Source organism: Sminthopsis crassicaudata, chromosome 3 (genome assembly GCF_048593235.1).
Source record: "Sminthopsis crassicaudata isolate SCR6 chromosome 3, ASM4859323v1, whole genome shotgun sequence".
Taxonomy (NCBI): Eukaryota; Metazoa; Chordata; class Mammalia; order Dasyuromorphia; family Dasyuridae; genus Sminthopsis; species Sminthopsis crassicaudata.
Genome location: NC_133619.1, coordinates 293,760,437 through 293,777,941, shown reverse-complemented (window position 1 = coordinate 293,777,941; position 17,505 = coordinate 293,760,437). Strand labels below are relative to the sequence as shown.

At 36.8% G+C, this 17,505-nt stretch overlaps 1 protein-coding gene across 6 annotated transcripts in view; it reads right to left on the bottom strand.

Moving 5' to 3' along the window:
• Positions 1–3,740: 3,740 nt before the first annotated feature.
• PCYT1B (phosphate cytidylyltransferase 1B, choline) overlaps positions 3,741–17,505 on the bottom strand; it is a 116,526-nt gene continuing 102,761 nt past the window's right edge. For all 6 annotated transcript variants that reach the window (XM_074300895.1, XM_074300898.1, XM_074300896.1 and 3 more), the window contains 2 exons: positions 16,150–16,338; positions 3,741–6,655 (listed from right to left, as the gene is read on the bottom strand). In XM_074300895.1, coding sequence (XP_074156996.1) covers positions 6,443–6,655; positions 16,150–16,338 — 402 coding nt within the window. In that variant the 3' untranslated portion in view covers positions 3,741–6,442. The remainder of the gene's footprint in view (positions 6,656–16,149; positions 16,339–17,505) is intronic.

The window sequence follows — 17,505 nt, the reverse complement described above, 5'->3', positions numbered from 1 at the left end:
TTCAAAAGAAAAAAATGTTTAAAAGGTGTGTGTGGGGGGGGTAGCATTGTATTGAAAAAGGTACATTCATGTGAGAAATCCAGGAACAAGACAGGAATTAAATGTATGATGATGAACACTTGGGTAAAGATCAATGGAGAGAAAAACAGAAATGGGAACATATTATAGACCAGTTAGAAGAAATAGATGTATGCTTTAGGAAACAGATCATAAGAATAATATAGTAGTGATGGGGTCTAGATATTTTCTGGGATTCTCTTGATTTAGCTTAATTTAGGATAATTTCCATCCTTTGAAAGAAAGAAGAACAAATGGGAAATTATATATTAAAACTGATTGTTACTAACAAGAAGGTATTGGTTGCTAGGCTTGATATAATGGAACTTTATTGGTAGGGAGGAAAAGGAGGACTGGCTGGAATTAGGATGAGGAGAAGAAAACCTAGATTTTGAGAAATCAAATTTTAGGGGGAAGATCTATGTTCACAAGAATATGATTCTAAAGACACGGAAAAAAAATTCTAATAAAGAATTAAAAAGACAGGTACCTGACAAGACTAATGTAATTATAGAGAAAACTCCCTAAGAAACCATTTTGGGGATTTTAAAAAGATGTATCAAAAATGGAAGATAAGGGAGTAACAGTAGAGAAACATATGAATGCAGTAGATTCCTAAAGAAATACTAAATCACAGAATGAGCTCAGATTAGTGAGGAAATCAAAGGGGAAAAAGGTAATTTTTCTTAATCAGAAGGATCAAGAAGGAATAAGACCATTCTTGGGATTAATTGGATGATGGTAAGTGACCATAGAATAGAGCTATTCGATTTTAATTTTGCTTTGTTTCCTCTGCCAGGAAAAATAACCTTTGCATTGGCAACACAATAAAAAAAAAAAGAGGGGTGGGGAAGGCTGATAACCAAAACAAGGGGATAGTAATAGCATGTCTAATTACTGTTGATAAACCTGGCCCAAGGTTATCCCTTCCACATCATTACTTTCCCCATCATGGTTTCAATATATCATGAATTTGGTATAAGAAATTAAGTAGAAATTTTGGGGGAGTTTTGCAGAACCACAGACAGCATTCAAAGGCCAGTAGGCAACATAGAAAAAGTTTAGAAACTCAGAAATGCACAAAATATCTGTGTAGCAATATATAATATCAAGCTAAATTTTATAATAAGGCATTGTCAATACCTCATAAAAGAAAAAATCAAAACAAAAAAAAAAATCAAACTTCTTTGGCCTCTGGAATCCCAATGTGTAGAAGATGAATTGGATAAACTCTAATATAGTAGGCAAGATACTTTAGAACTTTGAGAATGTTTACAAAGTACAGGGTCCCACTGAATCATCATTCTAGTTTTGTTTGGAAACTCCCATGCTTTTTCTTTCAAGTCTCACACAAACATCAGTATCCAAGTCTCAGAAAAATCATAGCAGGACTCATATATACCAATATATTTGTAGGAATTCCTTTTATAGTGGCAAAAAATTGGAAACTGAGAAAGTGTCCATTAATTGGGGAGTGGCTGAACAAGTTATAATATACAAATACTATTGCACTGTAAGAAATTAAGGAGTGGGTTTCCAAAAAGTTTGGAAAGACATCTAAACTGATGCAAAATGAAGTGAACAGAATCAGGAAAACAAAGTACAAATAACTGTAATATTGTAAAGAGAATCAACTGTGAAAGATTTGGTAACTGATCTACACAACCACCCACTACAATTCCAAAGGATTCATGAGGAAATAGGCTATCCACCACCAGAGAAATTTTAGACTTTGAGTGAAGATTTAAGTATAGTTGTTCTCTTTTGTTTTTATTTTTATTTTTCAGAACGTGGCTACTGTAGAAATATATTTTAAATGACTTGATAGGTATAAGATCTATGGCATTTCTTACCTTCTTAATAGGTATGTGCAGGAAAGAGCATTTAAAACATAATAAAATTGCATTTTAAAAAATCATTGATAGGAGGGCTTAGGTAATCTATACCATCTCCAGATAAAATGGTGTCTGGTCAGCCTGGAGATCATGAGGCCTTCCTAGTGCAGGAGCTTTTTAGAGATTCTGCCTCTGGTAAGAGTACAACCAATTCCTTTTGAAGAAATGAGTGTAATTCTTCGGTTCCATCGAGGAATAATGACAGTAAGCTGTACCAGCAATTGTAATTCATTTATTTTTTATCATTTTGAGCTGGGGCCTCTAAGCCTGAACACATAGAAGCACATTTTTAAGAAAAATGACAGCCCCAAATGTGCAATTCTGCATTCATTTGTTTATAAACTATCTGGAGATTTTGTGTTCCATTAGGGAGCAGGAGTACAGAAGAATTCAATTCCATTGGTGTCGAGTATACAGCACCAGGACAGATGCTCGGGCTTTAGGAGGCTGTTAACCCAGACCAGATCTCAAGTATGGCATGTTTTTATTTAAATGAGTGTATATTTATATAGCTGTGTGTGCGCAGGGGGGAGGAGGGCTTATGCATGTATATGTATATGTACTCCCTATGGCTTTGTCCCTACGTAGATCACAGTGACTTGAAAACTCAAGTCATAGAATGGCATGAGTATCAAATGACCCAAGTTTGTTTTTCTTTAAAGGACCCAATGTCATTGTTTCTCAAACTAAAACCAATATTGATGGTAAGGAAACACAGCCATCCCAGATGATTCTATCTGGACTCACGGAATTCAGCTGAAAATAGAAATGTAGAGGAAGTTGTTCAGGTGTTTGACCCATCCCTCCCCCAAAGGATGGAGTTACAGTAACTATTCACCTAAGGCAAAGAGAAAGATTGAATAATAACTACTGTGTCTGTGTTTTACAGAAAGTAGCCATCAACCAAACAAGCAACATTCCTATTCTTTTCATTCAAGAAATTAGTTTGCCTCTGACCCATGAGTCCTGATATTTCTGTGTTAAGTGAATGAAAGCTGAAGGCAGTCAAGGCTACCCCCCTCAGTTCCCCAGTTGACAAGGAACCATGAAAAGCTAAGAGGATGATGGCCATTAGCTGGTGGAAGAGTAAGTGCTTGCTTTTTGAGACTGCAAAGGACGTGTCCTCTAATGATTCCCCCGCAATGTTCCTCTGTCTTCCTCTAAATAGCAACTCAGCTAACATTTCTTAGAGATCAATTGACTGGCACACACACACACACACACACACATACACACACACACTTAATATTAAAAATAAAATCCACTATATTCTTGCCTGTTTTATTTTTTCCATAAGCACTTAAGTCCTTCACATCTAATAGCCCATGATATATTGAACCTTTTAGCTTTTTATCTACTTCCCTTCCTCATCCCCATCTCCTGTTACCCATTGCTCTGTGCCTATTCCTTGTATCCCAAAGCATCCTTATTCCATAAGGCTCGTCCTTCCTCTGCCTCCCTCAGTCTGCGTGGCCAAGAAATACTTTATTTCTTCCATCTTTCCTGGTTTTTCTGGCCTTCTACTTCTCCCTTCCTTCTTTCAGGCTGCTTTTCTATTTTATTTCCTCTTTTTCTCCCACGCCACCCATTCTTTGCTCGTCCTTATTCTAAGGTAGGATAAGATCAGGCACTCCAAGCAAACCCTGACTCAGAAAACAGTGGTCCTGTGCAAACCAGCCCTGAGAGCTTGAGTTAGCTGGGGGATGACTAAGCCAAAGGATTAGAATCCTCCTTCCTGAACCTGCACCCTTCCATCCCCAGGAGTGTTAGAATGAAAAAGGCAATATGTGGGTAAGCAAAGGGTCTTTATAGTTTTAGGATCAGAAAGGACGATAAAATCATTTACTTAACAGGCAAACTGAGACCCTGATGGAATAAATAATTTGTTCAAGGTCATTCAGGAAGGTTATGGGGCCGAGATTCAACCACCTGACTCCAAATATAATGATTTCTCTTTCAGTTATCCCTTACCTTTCAGTTATCCCCTTCCATGTAGCTGCTGTTTCCCACACAAGTGGCAATCATAGCTTGCACCACATCTGTCAATGGTCACTTAACCATAATAGTGTGGTTATAACACATTTGCTTGAAAACAGAACCAAGAAATAATCTGATCTCTCTTGAACCCCTCCCAGGATATTGTTAGATATTAAAACTTTTTCATGTCTAAAACCAAAATTTTAGTACTAAAATAGGAAAAAGAACACATTGTAAGGCAGCTTATCTGAAAAAGGAACTACCCCATAGCCCTTGGAGCCCTAAGTATATGCTCCTTCCCACAGCCAGTTTTTTTTCCTCTGTTTCCATTTCCCCATTTTCCTTTCCTTTTCTTGCAGTTATCTACCCCTTTTCTCTGACTGAGGCTTTATACAAGCTAAAAGAGCAGGTAGGACTGGCCCCTTTGCCTTGATTGTGAAAGCCCCTGTGGAACACGAGGGAGATGGAGCATGGGGAGTCCTTGGCCCCTGTGATTTTTTTCCTTGCCCTGATCCACAAATGGGGATTTCTCACCAAGCCCACTCCTTAGCGAGGCTGAGTGTACGATGCCCACTAACCTGGCACAGTGCTGGGCCGACTAAGCAGGCCTCCGTAGTTTAAGGATTCCACTTGGGGGGGCCTATAATTTTGTTTTCCATCTCACTTCTCTCCAGGAGGGCAGAGAGGTACCCGTTGCAGCAGGGAGGGCATCCTGTCACCTTTCCAGCGTCTTGGAGGATTGATCCTCATGACTGCAGCTCCAGCATAAGGGCCCTGGACAAAATTGCTGGTGCAGAACATTGCCTTACGTGCCAGTTTAGTCTCTATAAATAATTAGCCCATTTTATAGAGGCAGTCAGCAAGCTCAGCCTGTTTCTACCAAACATTTTCCCAGGCATCAGTCTTTAGGAAGCAGTAGCTTCCTTAACAGCACTATGTGGGAGAAAGGACACGGAGAATTGTTTCAGAAGGCATACCCCACAAATGGCCACTGCCAAGGAGAGGATAGAACAGGAGAACAAAGAATGACTCCCTATCTGGATATTACTGCACCAGCACCTGAATTATCTATATTAAGATCACAACTGCAATCCCAAAGAGTTGCCACGGAAAAACTATGTCCTTTGTTCCTTCCACTCAGAAATGTTAAGGACATTTCTTTGAAGGACAGAGCCATTTTCTCTGCCTCAAAATAGCAAAGGACCTTCTGGTTCTGCCAGTGAAGAACTGGACTCAATAAGTCGAAGGATTTCGTCCCAAGGAGTCAAGCTGGGTCTAATGGGCAGGGTAGAAAGCGTGAGAGGAACAGCTTATAAAATACACATAACTCAATATTCATATTGCATATGGGATACACCCAGAGGGTGTATATGGTGCATACATAGAACAGGTCATACAAACCCCCAGACCCTGATTTGTGCACTGTGCCCAAGGAGAGCACAATTTCTCTTGAGGTCTATCAGGATACCTGATCAGTTAGGGAGGAAGGCAGCCTCTCTTTGAACAAGGCATTGTAGATGAACTAATGACTTTCCTTAAGGAATTACTCCAGGAGTTTTTCAGTATCTAAGAAAATCAGATTTGATCAGATCAAAGTCACTTTTTTTTTTTTGCTTAATATTTTAACTTCCCCTTTGTATTTTCCAAACCAGAAGAACCATGCTGAAAGTAATTTCTGGTATTCCATCCCAAACTTGTAGAAAGAAAAAAAAAAAAAAAACAAAAACAAAAAACTACAACAGGAGGTTTTAGGTCCTATTGGGAACATCCCTTAATAAAACTGATCTGGAGGGTGGGGTGGGAAAAAAAAAAAGCTTCATGCTAGATGACCCTTGTTGCTTGGCTTGGAGAGTGGGCCATATTCAGGAAAAGAGTTGACACTTCTACAAGGTCGGGTCTCCTTGAAGATAGTGAATATTTGAACTAGTTCACTTGAACTTTTTTCTTTTTCCTATTCCTTGAATCCCTCTGAAGGATCTTGCCATCATGGTGGAACACCTCATTCTAGTAAATCTTGGGTCTATTAGGGCACCCAAGGAAATCCAAGCATAGCCTAGAGTGGTGGGTGAAAGGAAACACTGATCTTCTTAGTAGGCTGTTCATTAAGTTTGGGTAAGCTCAAAAAAAACCAAAAAACCAAACATAAAAACCCAGAAGCAGAAAATAGCTCTATTCAGTGCAAATTCTTCCTGGTTCTCTCTGTCTCCCACAATAGTGATAAAATACAGATAGTGACCGTTGGTTCAGTTCCATCAGTCTTGAGTTGCAACTGGCAAACTTCATGCTGAGCATGTGCCTGAGGATGGTGTAGAAACAAGAGGGCACAGAGACATTACTGAGACTCCTCCCGTTAGAGTTCCAGGTCTCACCTTGACCCTTCCATCTCAAAGGTGCTTGCTTCAGACACTTGCCTTCAGTCACTCTTGACCCCCCACCCTCCCTATCCCTCTGTGTGCAAGGTCCACTCATCCCTCCCTGCGGTTCTTGGATCCAGTTCGCCAACAATCATTGCATTACTTCTCATCCTCATCCCCCTCACTCATGCTGCTGATGGAGGCTGAGGCTGCTTTGGGAGAAGAAGGCGGAGAGGTTTTGTTTGGGAGCCATGGGAAAGTGGGAGAGGGGGAACGGGAAGGAGACCGACCCCTCGTCGGGCTGCTGGTCGGACTCTGCCTTGGGGATAATGCCTGGAGCATCCGTCCACTACGTTCTTGGAACATCTGTTTCTGAAAAGAAATTTGAAAAAAAGATACTTGTTATGGGACTCATTGAGCTTAGAACTCAGTTCTAGAGAAATTGTCTTTTCTTAATGAAGAGAAACCAAGAGCATGAGTATGAGGGCACACTCATTGTAGGGCAATGGACTCTTCCATTGAATTCATTATATTCTATCTACTTAAGATTATTAAAGTAAGATTTAGGTAGGGTGAAATATTAATATATATAGCAAGATGATATTATATTAAATGTGGCAAATTGATCCAAAGTACCAGTATTTCTTCAGCCCAAAATCCATAGTGGGACTTAAATATCCAGTAACTGTTTTTTGTATGCAACAATTATCTCCCACCTCCCATACCTTTGCACAAACAGTCCCTCATTTCTGGAATGCCCTTCCTCTTTGCTCCTACCTCAGAAAATCTCTAGTTTCTTTTATAGTTTCACTCAGGTCTTGCCTTCTAGTCCAGACTCTGGCTCATTTCCCACAGTACTGCCTCCATTCCTCCAGTCTATTCTCTTCCCCACGCCCAATTATACTCCTCTCTCCCTCTTTAAGGAACTTAGTACTACATATTATATTATATTATATTATATTATATTATATTATATTATATTATATTATATTATATTATATTATATTATATTATGTTATGTTATGTTATGTTATGTTATGTTATATTATATTATATTAATTATATTATATTATATTAATTATATTATATTATATTATATTATATTATATTATATTATATTATATTATATTATTATATATTAGTATTATATATAATATGTATTCACTCAGTTATGGACTTACTCTCTTGCTCTCTTATTCTCTTTCCCACACCATTTGCTTAATATTTTACCTTCCTCTTTTTGTATTTTCCAAATCAGAAGACCCATGCTTAAAATAACTTCTGGTAGAACATTCCATCCCAAATTTGTGGAAAGAAAAAAAACCCCTACAACAGGAGATTTTAGGTCCTATTGGGAACATCCCTTAATAAAACTGTGGTCTGGAGGGTAGGGTGGAAAAGAAAAAAGCTTCATGTTAGATGATTCTTGTTGTTTGGCTTGGAGAGTGGGGCTTCTCCAATGGGCCATATTCAGAAAATATGGCCTCAAATTAGAGATGGGATTGTTTTGTTATTGGGGATGTGCATCTTTGTGTTTACAACTAGCCCAGATTTCACTGCTTAATAAGTATTTATTGAATTGAATTATATTGAATTGGACTGAATTACAATGTTATATTAGGAATTGAACACTGTCTGCAGATTAATTTATCTTAGGTCCTCATTCCATGATAAGAGAACAAGCTTTGATTTCTATGATCCAGATCAATACATTAACAAACCTCTTCTACCATATTTAATCCATTCCTTACTATTATAAAAACAGATTTTACAGAAATATATTAACTAGAGGTCTAACTGGCTTTCCTAGACATAACTGATATGAAAGTGCCTTTTAAATCATCCCATAAAGATTAAATTATATTAGTGTAGGTTGTAGTTCACTGTGTTATGTTGAAAATCAAACACATGATAGTAGCCAGAATATTTGATGAACTAGAATATCTTACTCCCTGAAAATGCCATAAAACTGTATCGAATACGCTTTTATCCTCTAGCCACAGTACCACATGCCACAACTTTTATTCAGTGCTTTAAGTGATGCTACAAGTATTGTCATTCCCATTTTTCAGATGAGGAAATTGATACAAAGAGACTAAGTTACTTGCCCATGGTAACATAGTAGGTAGTCCATGAAGAGAGTAGTAGGCTTAGACACCCTGCCTTTTGCCTCTTGATTACTAAGCCAAGAGGAACATTCTCCTTCTTATTTCAGCCACTTTCAAATGCTTCCTTTTTAAATAATGGTCTACTTCATATAGGAAGACCTGAGTTCAAACACAGCCTCCAATATGTAGTAGTTGTGTGACCCTAAATAAGTCACTTAACTTTGGCCTCAGTTTCCTCAAATAATAATAGGAATGATAATAACAACTATTGTTGTGAGGATTAAATGAGACGGTATTGGTAAAAGCACTTAGCACGGTCCTTGGTACATAATAGGTACTCTAGAAATTTTTTCTTCCCTTTTTTAATCGATGTGACAATCAAACATTTTGAGCAAAATGGTCAATTTCCCTGGCTAAACTATAGATTCAGGCTGGATTCGTCTTCTATTTTTTGGGACCTGGGGATTTGCTGATTTGGGGCAAGATGTTATGGTCCCAAAGCAGAAAAAAAGTTCCTTAAAAATATTACCTTCATGAAACCTGGCACTCACCTCCTGCCAGAGAGAAGATAAACTTAAAGTGAAGAGATAGACATTTTCTAGTGTGATCACTGGAAAATTGTTTTGTGGACCATATTTGTTTCTATTGATCTTTATTGGAGAGGCAGATTTATTTGCTCAATGTTGTTGAACAATGGGGAAGGGGAGATAATGGGAAGGACAGATAAATAAAAGAAAAAAAGAATTGCAAATGGCAGTGTCATCAAAGATGATATGGTGTTAAAGTTTGAAAAACTTTAAACCAAAACACTATTCAACATATTAATACGGTTTTTCTGTAACAAATATCTATGTGTTACATTTTATGTTAAAATTGATTTTCATGTTAATGAAATTGTAATAAATTCCAAAAAAGGAAATGAAGGTGAGATAAAACCAAAGTAAACTATATATAGGTGTATGCATATGTTTGTGTACGTGTGTAGATTTATATCTATGTAAGTAGATATAGTTAGATATATACACATGCAAAAAGATATAGATAAATGTATAAAATATCATGTTTAAGAAAAAAGTCATTTTCAGATGAAACATATTTCCCTTCTCTCAACAGAGAAATGATGACCCACAAATATAGAATTCTGCATGCATTGTTGAATATGGATGAAATGTTTGTTTTAGTTAATTATTTCCTTTTGTTACAATGGAGAGTTAACTAATATTTATTAAGCAGGTACTATATACCAGGCACTGGGGATATAATTTTAAAAGAAAAAAAAAAGACAATTCTTGTCCTCAAGGAACTTACAATCTAATAAGGAAAGACAAAGAAAGCACAAAAAGAAAAAGGCTGGGATGGGTACTTGAAATGGGTACCTATAATGGAAATAGCTTAATTGGAAAGGGACAATGATGTTGAAGAAAATAAAAATCAGCCTTACAATTGAAAAAAAAATCTATCTTCAGCCTATTAAAGCCGACAGACCCAATGAAGGGAATATCCTTAGAAACAGTAGTTGAAAACTCATTCCCATTATACTGGATCCTTTTTTTTTCTATCCCAAGATGCCATATATGCAAGAGCTACCGGGTGCAGATGGCTCTCTCCAGATGATAACACTGATAGTTATATATTGTGTAACTTCTATAACATCCAATTAATGGGGAATCAGAGGAGAGACTTATGCTTCAGGATGGGAAATAAAATGCTGCCTTTGGAGTTTCAAAAGTGTGTCTACTAACCTCAGCACCCTATCTTGCAAGAATATAAAAGAAATCTTTCCTGTATTCATCAGTGAAAAAAAAAAAAAAAAAGATAAATTAAATAATTTGCCCCAGTACCACAGCTAGTAAATGACAAAGCAGAACTCTCCCTCCATAGGATACTGCCAATAAAAATGCAAACCAATGATCCCATTTCACCTTCTATGATTTGTGCAGGTTGGGGACCTCTTTTCTTCCTGTCTCATACCAGCCTCCCCTTAGATCTAAGGACAGCATGGTGATATGGAATGAGCAATGAATTTTTAGTCAGAAGACATAGTATTACCTAGGTGACTTTGGGAAAGTGACTTTACTCTTCTCAGCCTTAATTTGCTCATCTACTTTTGGGGAGAATAATACAGGCATTATTTACCCCTTGGTGATATGTAGTGTGTTGCTGAAAGTTTTTTTTGGTAAAGTATAAATCTAGATAAAAATGTAAATTTTTACTATTGTTATGAAAGATGGCCGGGTTATTACCCTGGAATGGCCTTGTATACCACAATGTATAATTCTTCTTCTTAATGGGACAGAACTACCATTACATGCTTTTTTTTTTTTTTTGAGCCCAGCGCACAGCTTCAGAATTGGTGACTAGTCTTTGGTACATAAGCAACTCTCTTGATTTTGCCTTAAGCTTTTCCTACTTAAATGGCACCCAATCTTCAGTGTCAATAAATGCAACTGACTACCTCCTATCAAGACGATTGGTCATTTCTGCTAAAAGACAACAAACTCATTTAATAAAATCAAAAGGAGAAAAAACTGGGTGAGAGTAGAAGAAATAAGGTACAATGGTATTCCCTCGGCTAAAGTCCATTTGTGAGATAAAATCAAATGCCATAAAGACTGGGTAGTCTATTATTGTGAGCTTTCAGAAGCCTTGAACTTTTGGAAGGTACTTAAAATATGTATTTTATTACTATAATCTTTGTGTATATTTTTTCATTTTAGCCATTAGCCCTCCACTGTGAATGGATTTGTCAGCATTTCCATTAGCAACTCTCTTTTTTTTTTCTTAAAGAGAACTACATATAACTTATTCCTGGCAGTTAGCCTCAAGATTCTCAGTGAGACTGTTCAGTTTAGGAGAATGAAAGATTTTGAATCATTAAGAAAACAACAGCATGGGACTTGCATTTACTGTTGTATTGGTGCCAAATATTTCTCTAAATCGGTTTTCAGGCTCTTGTAACTGATTTCTTCCCAATTTATTTTTGCAGTATGGGACACATGAAAAGCAGATGAACGGTCTTCAATAAGTTTCCTGGGTGAAAAAGCATTTTATAATTGTAAAAAGGCAATTTCCTGTGCCTTGATTTCTTCATCTGTTAAAAAAAAAAAAAAAAGATACACTGCTTCCAGTGTTCCCTATTTCCTAAGATTGTTTGAATGTTTCTTGAATATTAGATAGTAGATGTGAGAGTGCTTTAGAAATGGGTTTTTAGTTAGGTTTTTTTGTTTTGTTTTGTTTTGTTTTAGGCAGGGTTTAGAGCCCTGAACAAGAAGGGAAGAGGCCCAAGATCACATAGGAGCTCCAATACCTACTACTTATGTGACTTATTTCACCAATCCTAAAGATTCTTTAGCTTTTTTGTGTGTCAAGAACTCCTTTGGCAAGTCTGGTGAAACCTAAGAACCATTCTCACAATAATGTTTTTAAATGGATAAATGAGTTAAAAGGAAATGAACTGCTTATGTGAAATATAGTTAATAATTTTTTTTAATATAAGACTTCTCTAGGCCTCAGTTTCCTCATCCTCAGAATAGAGATAACATTTATTTTTAAAGCTTTTTTTATTTTTGAAATATATGCATAGTTTTCAACATTTATATTGGCAAAATCTTGTGTTCCAAATTTTTTCTCTCTCCCTTTTCCCCACCCCTCCCTTAGACAAGTAATCCAATATTTTAAACATGTGTAATTCTTCTATACATATTTCCACAATTATGCTGCACAAGAAAAATCAGATCAAAAAAGAAATGAGAAAGAAAACAAAAGGCAAGCAAACAACAACAACAACAAACAAGTGAAAATACTGTGTTGTGATCCACACTCAGTTCCCATAGTCCTTTCTCTGGGTGCAGAAGGCTCTCTCCAGATGATAACATTTACACTACTTATTTCAGAGAGTTGTGAAGATCAGATGGTATGATACATGTGAAAGTCCTTTGTAATCATAAACCATTATATAAATGTGAGTTTTTCTTGGTGCTCCTGCCACCACCAAGAGATGGATGGAGTTCTCAGGGTGTGGATCTGATACTTTCTAGCTTTAAGCTGAAGGTCCCTCAGAGAAACATTAAGGTCCTGGGAAGTCTCCCAGAAGGTTGAGCTTGTCTGTGATTCTCAGAGTAGAACCCTGTGTAATTCTAGAATCCAGTGAATGTTTTATTTATGGATTCAGAAGAGAGCCTAATTAAGTGTCTTACACTTAACAGGTGCTCAGTGACTATCTGTTGACTTCAAGATGATTACCTGGAAGTTCTGCCCGACCTTGTTATTCCCATTATACAAACAAACAAACAAAACCACAGCTTGAGCATTGTTCTCAGCCTCTAAAATGATGTTTTGACCCTGGCTAAGAGCAGCTTAGTTTTTGCTGGTACTTTTATTTGCTGGGAAGGCAGACCCTCTATTTTAAGAAGTGAGAACCAGCCCCCAAATCCACAAATAAAGAATTATTATAATAATAGCATATTCATGAAAAGCAAATTACTTATCTTGGAGTTTAACATCCTTGTAACTATTCCTGTGCTTTTAATGTCAACAGAAAAAGCAATGTCGAACTCTGGTTGATATGGCAAATTAATGTTAATAACAGTTTTGACATGAATAGCACGTTATTTAAAAAAAAAAAAAAGAAAGAAAGAAAGAAAGAAAAGCTTCTTGTCTCCAAGCTGGGTTTCTTTTTCTTTTTCTTTTTTTTTTAATTCTCTCATCTCACAGTCAATGAAGGTTTCCCTAGAACAATGCCTGGTAGGATTTTATCCTTCCCTGGGTGAATAATATGAGTGTGGTCGGTGAAATCCTGCTTTCCTTTTCTTGCTGAAGTATGCATGTGGAGGAGTGTAGGTGGGAAGAGGAATCCACCCCCTTGAGTTTCCATAGAGAAGGCTTTTTGCCAGAAATACATTTCAGTGCCCCTGTCAATCAACCAATGCCTATGACACAACTGAAAATGAATTGCTGTCTCTTCAATGTTTTAAAATGAGGTGTAATAAGGTTTTGCAAGACTGAATGTTGAAAACTATCTTTGCATGTGTTTTGAAAATAAAAAGCTTTATTAAAAAAATAAAATAAAATAAAAATTGAGGTGTAAAAGGCGTAGGTGTGTTTTATACACTCTTGGATAAAGAGTAAGTTCAGGCCCGCCAGCTTAGGGAAATGCCTATCTCCACTAGTGATCAAACCAGCCTCTCAGCAATCTTTGAGATTGATTCTCTGCTAGTTAGGTGCCTTGAATTTCTATCAAATTCTATCTAAAGTGATTAAAAAAAAAAACAGCCATGTGAGTGGAAAAGGAGAGACCTGAGGAAATGGAGATTCAGAGCAGTGATTTATTTGCTTAAAGTCACCTAGTTTGTGATTAGTACAGCTTTGACAGGAACCCAGATTTTCCTACTTTAAGTCAAATACTCTTTCCAGATTTAAATGAACTGATGCTAAGCAAAATGAGTAGAACCAGGAATACATTGCACACATTAACAGCAAGAATGTACAATAATCACCTATGAGAGACTTGGTTTTTCTCAGTAGTTCAGTGATCTGAAGCAATCCCAGTAGACTCTAGACAGAAAATGCCATCTGCATCCAGAAAAAGATCTAAGGAGACTGAATGTAAATCAACACATGCTATGTTCACTTTTTTTTCCTGTGTGTGTTTTTTTTTTTTAATCTCTCTCATGGTTTTTCCCTTTTGTTCTGATTTTTCTCTCCCAACATGATTCATAAAGCAATGTGTATTAAAAATAAATAAATTTACTACAATTAAAAAAGATTTTAAGTGCTCTTTCCAGTACAATCTGAGGAACTTCCAGTTAGTTTTCTCTTTTAATTATTTCCTATCTATCTTGTATATAGTTTGCTTTGTATATATTTGTTTGCATGTCATCTCCTCCATTAGATAAAGAGCAGGAATTGTTTTTTTGACTCTTTTTGTATCCCAGCTCTTAATACAAGACCTGGCACATAGTAGGCACTTAATAAATGTTTATTGAATTGAATTGATTTAAACATGATTTAGTGACAATTTCTAAGGGCCCTTGGCAAACTCTGTAAATCTATTGATAGATTATTTAAGCATGGTCTACATTGGTGGAGGAAGTTTTCCTCTCTAGATTTCCCAATTTCAATGAAATCACTGCTGTCACCTAAATATATATAAGGTCCTATTTCACAATGTCCTGTGTGTGACTGAGCAAAACTCTCCTTTTATGAATCTCGGGTCCTTCTTCTGTACAATGAGGGGTTCACTATGGCATTCGGCCTCACTCCTGAGTGAGTCTAGACCCCTTTACCATCTAGGAGTTTTGTGATTTTTTTAAACTCTAGAATCTTTGTTTTCGTCATATAATAAAAGATCTGAATCAGCCAGGAGACAGCAGTGACAATCCATTAATAAAATCATGAAGCTCAAATAGATTTTATTAAGAGACTTCATGTGTCATAATAGGATATATAAGATGACTCAGAGGCTGGAAATCAAACAGTGATGCCTCTTTTTCTCTTAAAAAGTCAACTCATGTTGCACAAAAAGTACCTTTGCAACAGTTCCCATCAATTCTGTGCTAATACCTGTCATTTTCTCCAGAGATAGAGGTATCATCTTTAGGTCTATGGGGACAAAAGGGGGAATACAAGATGGCTTCTACACATGTTCTTTTCCTCTTTTCTGGTCATTACCCAAAGTACCTACAGTGGAAAGGTAGCATTCTCCCAGTCAGGGATCCTCAATCCTCCCTTTCACCTCCCATATCCAACCAGTTTTCAAATCCTGTCTTCTCCATTTAGGCAACATCTCTTATATAGGTGCCCTTCTTTCCTCTGACACAGTCACCCTAAGCCTAAATGACTGCAAAAATCTGCTGGTTGGTCCCCATGCTTCTAGCATCACCCCCCCCCCCCAGGTCCATCTTCCTTTCTGTGATCTAAGGGATTACGCTTAAAGATGTGTCTCAGACTCTGGTGGCTCCTTATTACCTCTACAATCAGGTACAAAATCCCTTGTCTGGCTTTTAAAACCTCTATAAATAAATCTACTATTACATAGCCTCTTCATCTGAATTGCCAGGCAAAATTTTTCTTTCAAGACTCACTTTTCTATACATTTCAACTTCTCTTTTTTATTAAGCTGGAAATGAAATTAAAAAGGATTGGTCTTATTGGTCTGAAAACCTCCTATGAGATAATCCCAAACTCCTCAGTACAGATTGAGAAATTCCTTAACATAGTCCTCTCAAGGAAACAGGAGATTTCTCTGACCTTGAAATCCTACCCAAATCTAAAGGGACTGTATTAAAAAGGTTTTATTTAGTGCCTGTAGTAGGAAAATTGTATAGTCTCTCAATCCCTTAAACCTTTTTGTTCCCCCCAATTCAATCTTCACATGGTATACATAGATAGGCTCTTTGTGCAAAATTGTAGTTGCCATCACCCTTCTCATGAAATCAATGGAATATATATCCTATAAGCTCCTCTCCTAGAGAAAAGCCTTTTAGGGAATTAAGGAAACAGGATACCCTGATTCCCAATGCAGGGCCCTTCGTTGTAGGTCTGGCCTGGCTTGGGTTAATTTGGTGCTCTGGATCAAGGATTAAGGTTAAAAAATAAATACTAGGGTTAAATAATGCCCTATATTAGGTAACAGAAAACAAATAGTGTGGAAAGGATACACAACAAGTGTTCATCCTTATGAGCAAATGTTGTCCCTACCATACTAAGTATATAACTGAATAGAAGAGAACTCATGGCCCCAGTGGAGAGATTACTTACCCAAGCTCCATCAGGTCCAAAGAGTTCTAGAAAGTTGCCTATAAACTCTCGAGACTTCTCTTCCCACTTCTGAATTAAATCATGGCTCTTTTCTTCTACCTTATAAACAAATTCCTTTGATTTTTCTTCTACATTCTTGACTTTCTCCTTCATTTTATCCACTTGGTTCTGGAAGCGGTACTTTTTCTCCTGGTGAAAAGTAGATGGATCAATGCAATATCTATCCTGGGTATGGCAGGGCTTTATAGAGACAAATACTAGAGATATCTTTTACTGGTTTATACAAGATGGACAAGTCACTTAAACTCACTAAACCACGGTTTCTTCACCTATAAAATGCACTCAATAATACTGGTGCTACCGCATTAGCAGGATTGTCACAAGGAGCATGTTTTGAAAGCCTTGGGGCACACTAGAAAAATGTGTTGTTACTCTCGTTGTTACTTATACTTCAAGGGTCATGATTATTTCATAGGTGTAGGTCTTTCTCCTAATTCCCTCTATCAAAAGAGTTTGTAACCTAAGATCTATGAATTTGTTTTTTAAAAAAATTTTGATAACTTTCTCAACAGAACTGATTTCTTTTATAATGTTAGGCATTTTATTTTACTTTTTAAAAAAACATTATTCTGAGAAAGGGCCTGCCCACAGATTTCACCAGAGGAGTTTATAACACACACACAAAAAAAAAAGTTAAAAAAGAAAAAAAAAACTCCATAACCAGGAAGGTAAACTTTTGAGTGTTGCTGTGGCCAAAAAAAAAATCATCCTTTGTTAGCCAGTCTTCTGGTAATGAGCCTTTCTGAACTTAGCTTGAGCAAATACCACTAGGCCCATTCTCATTCTCAGTACCTTTCTAACTTGGTAGGAATTTGTGTTTAGCTTTAAGGAATCTAAAGATATTTTCATGCTGTAATAAGGTTTTAGAGTAGGTCTTTAGAGGAAGGATAAATAATACATGTATACAGTATATGGCCACTGTATCTGAACTCTCACTTTTTTTGGTCTTAAAAAGATTCACTCAATTGTCAAATTAATCTTCCAAAAATGCAAGTCTGATTATATCACACACATACACACACACACATACACACACACACACACACCTCATTTAATAAACTAGTGATTTCCTGTTATCTTCAAGATCAAATATAAAATCCTATTTAGCTTTTAAAGCCCTCCTTACCTTTCCTGTCTTCTTATATCTTATTTCTCTCCACATATTCCGTGATCCAGGGAAACTGGCCTCCTGAATGTTCCTTGCAAAAAACAGTCCATTTCCCAACTCCAAGCATTTTCACTGACTGTATCCCATGTCTGCAAAGTCTCTCCCTCCTTTTTCTCACCTCCCATCTT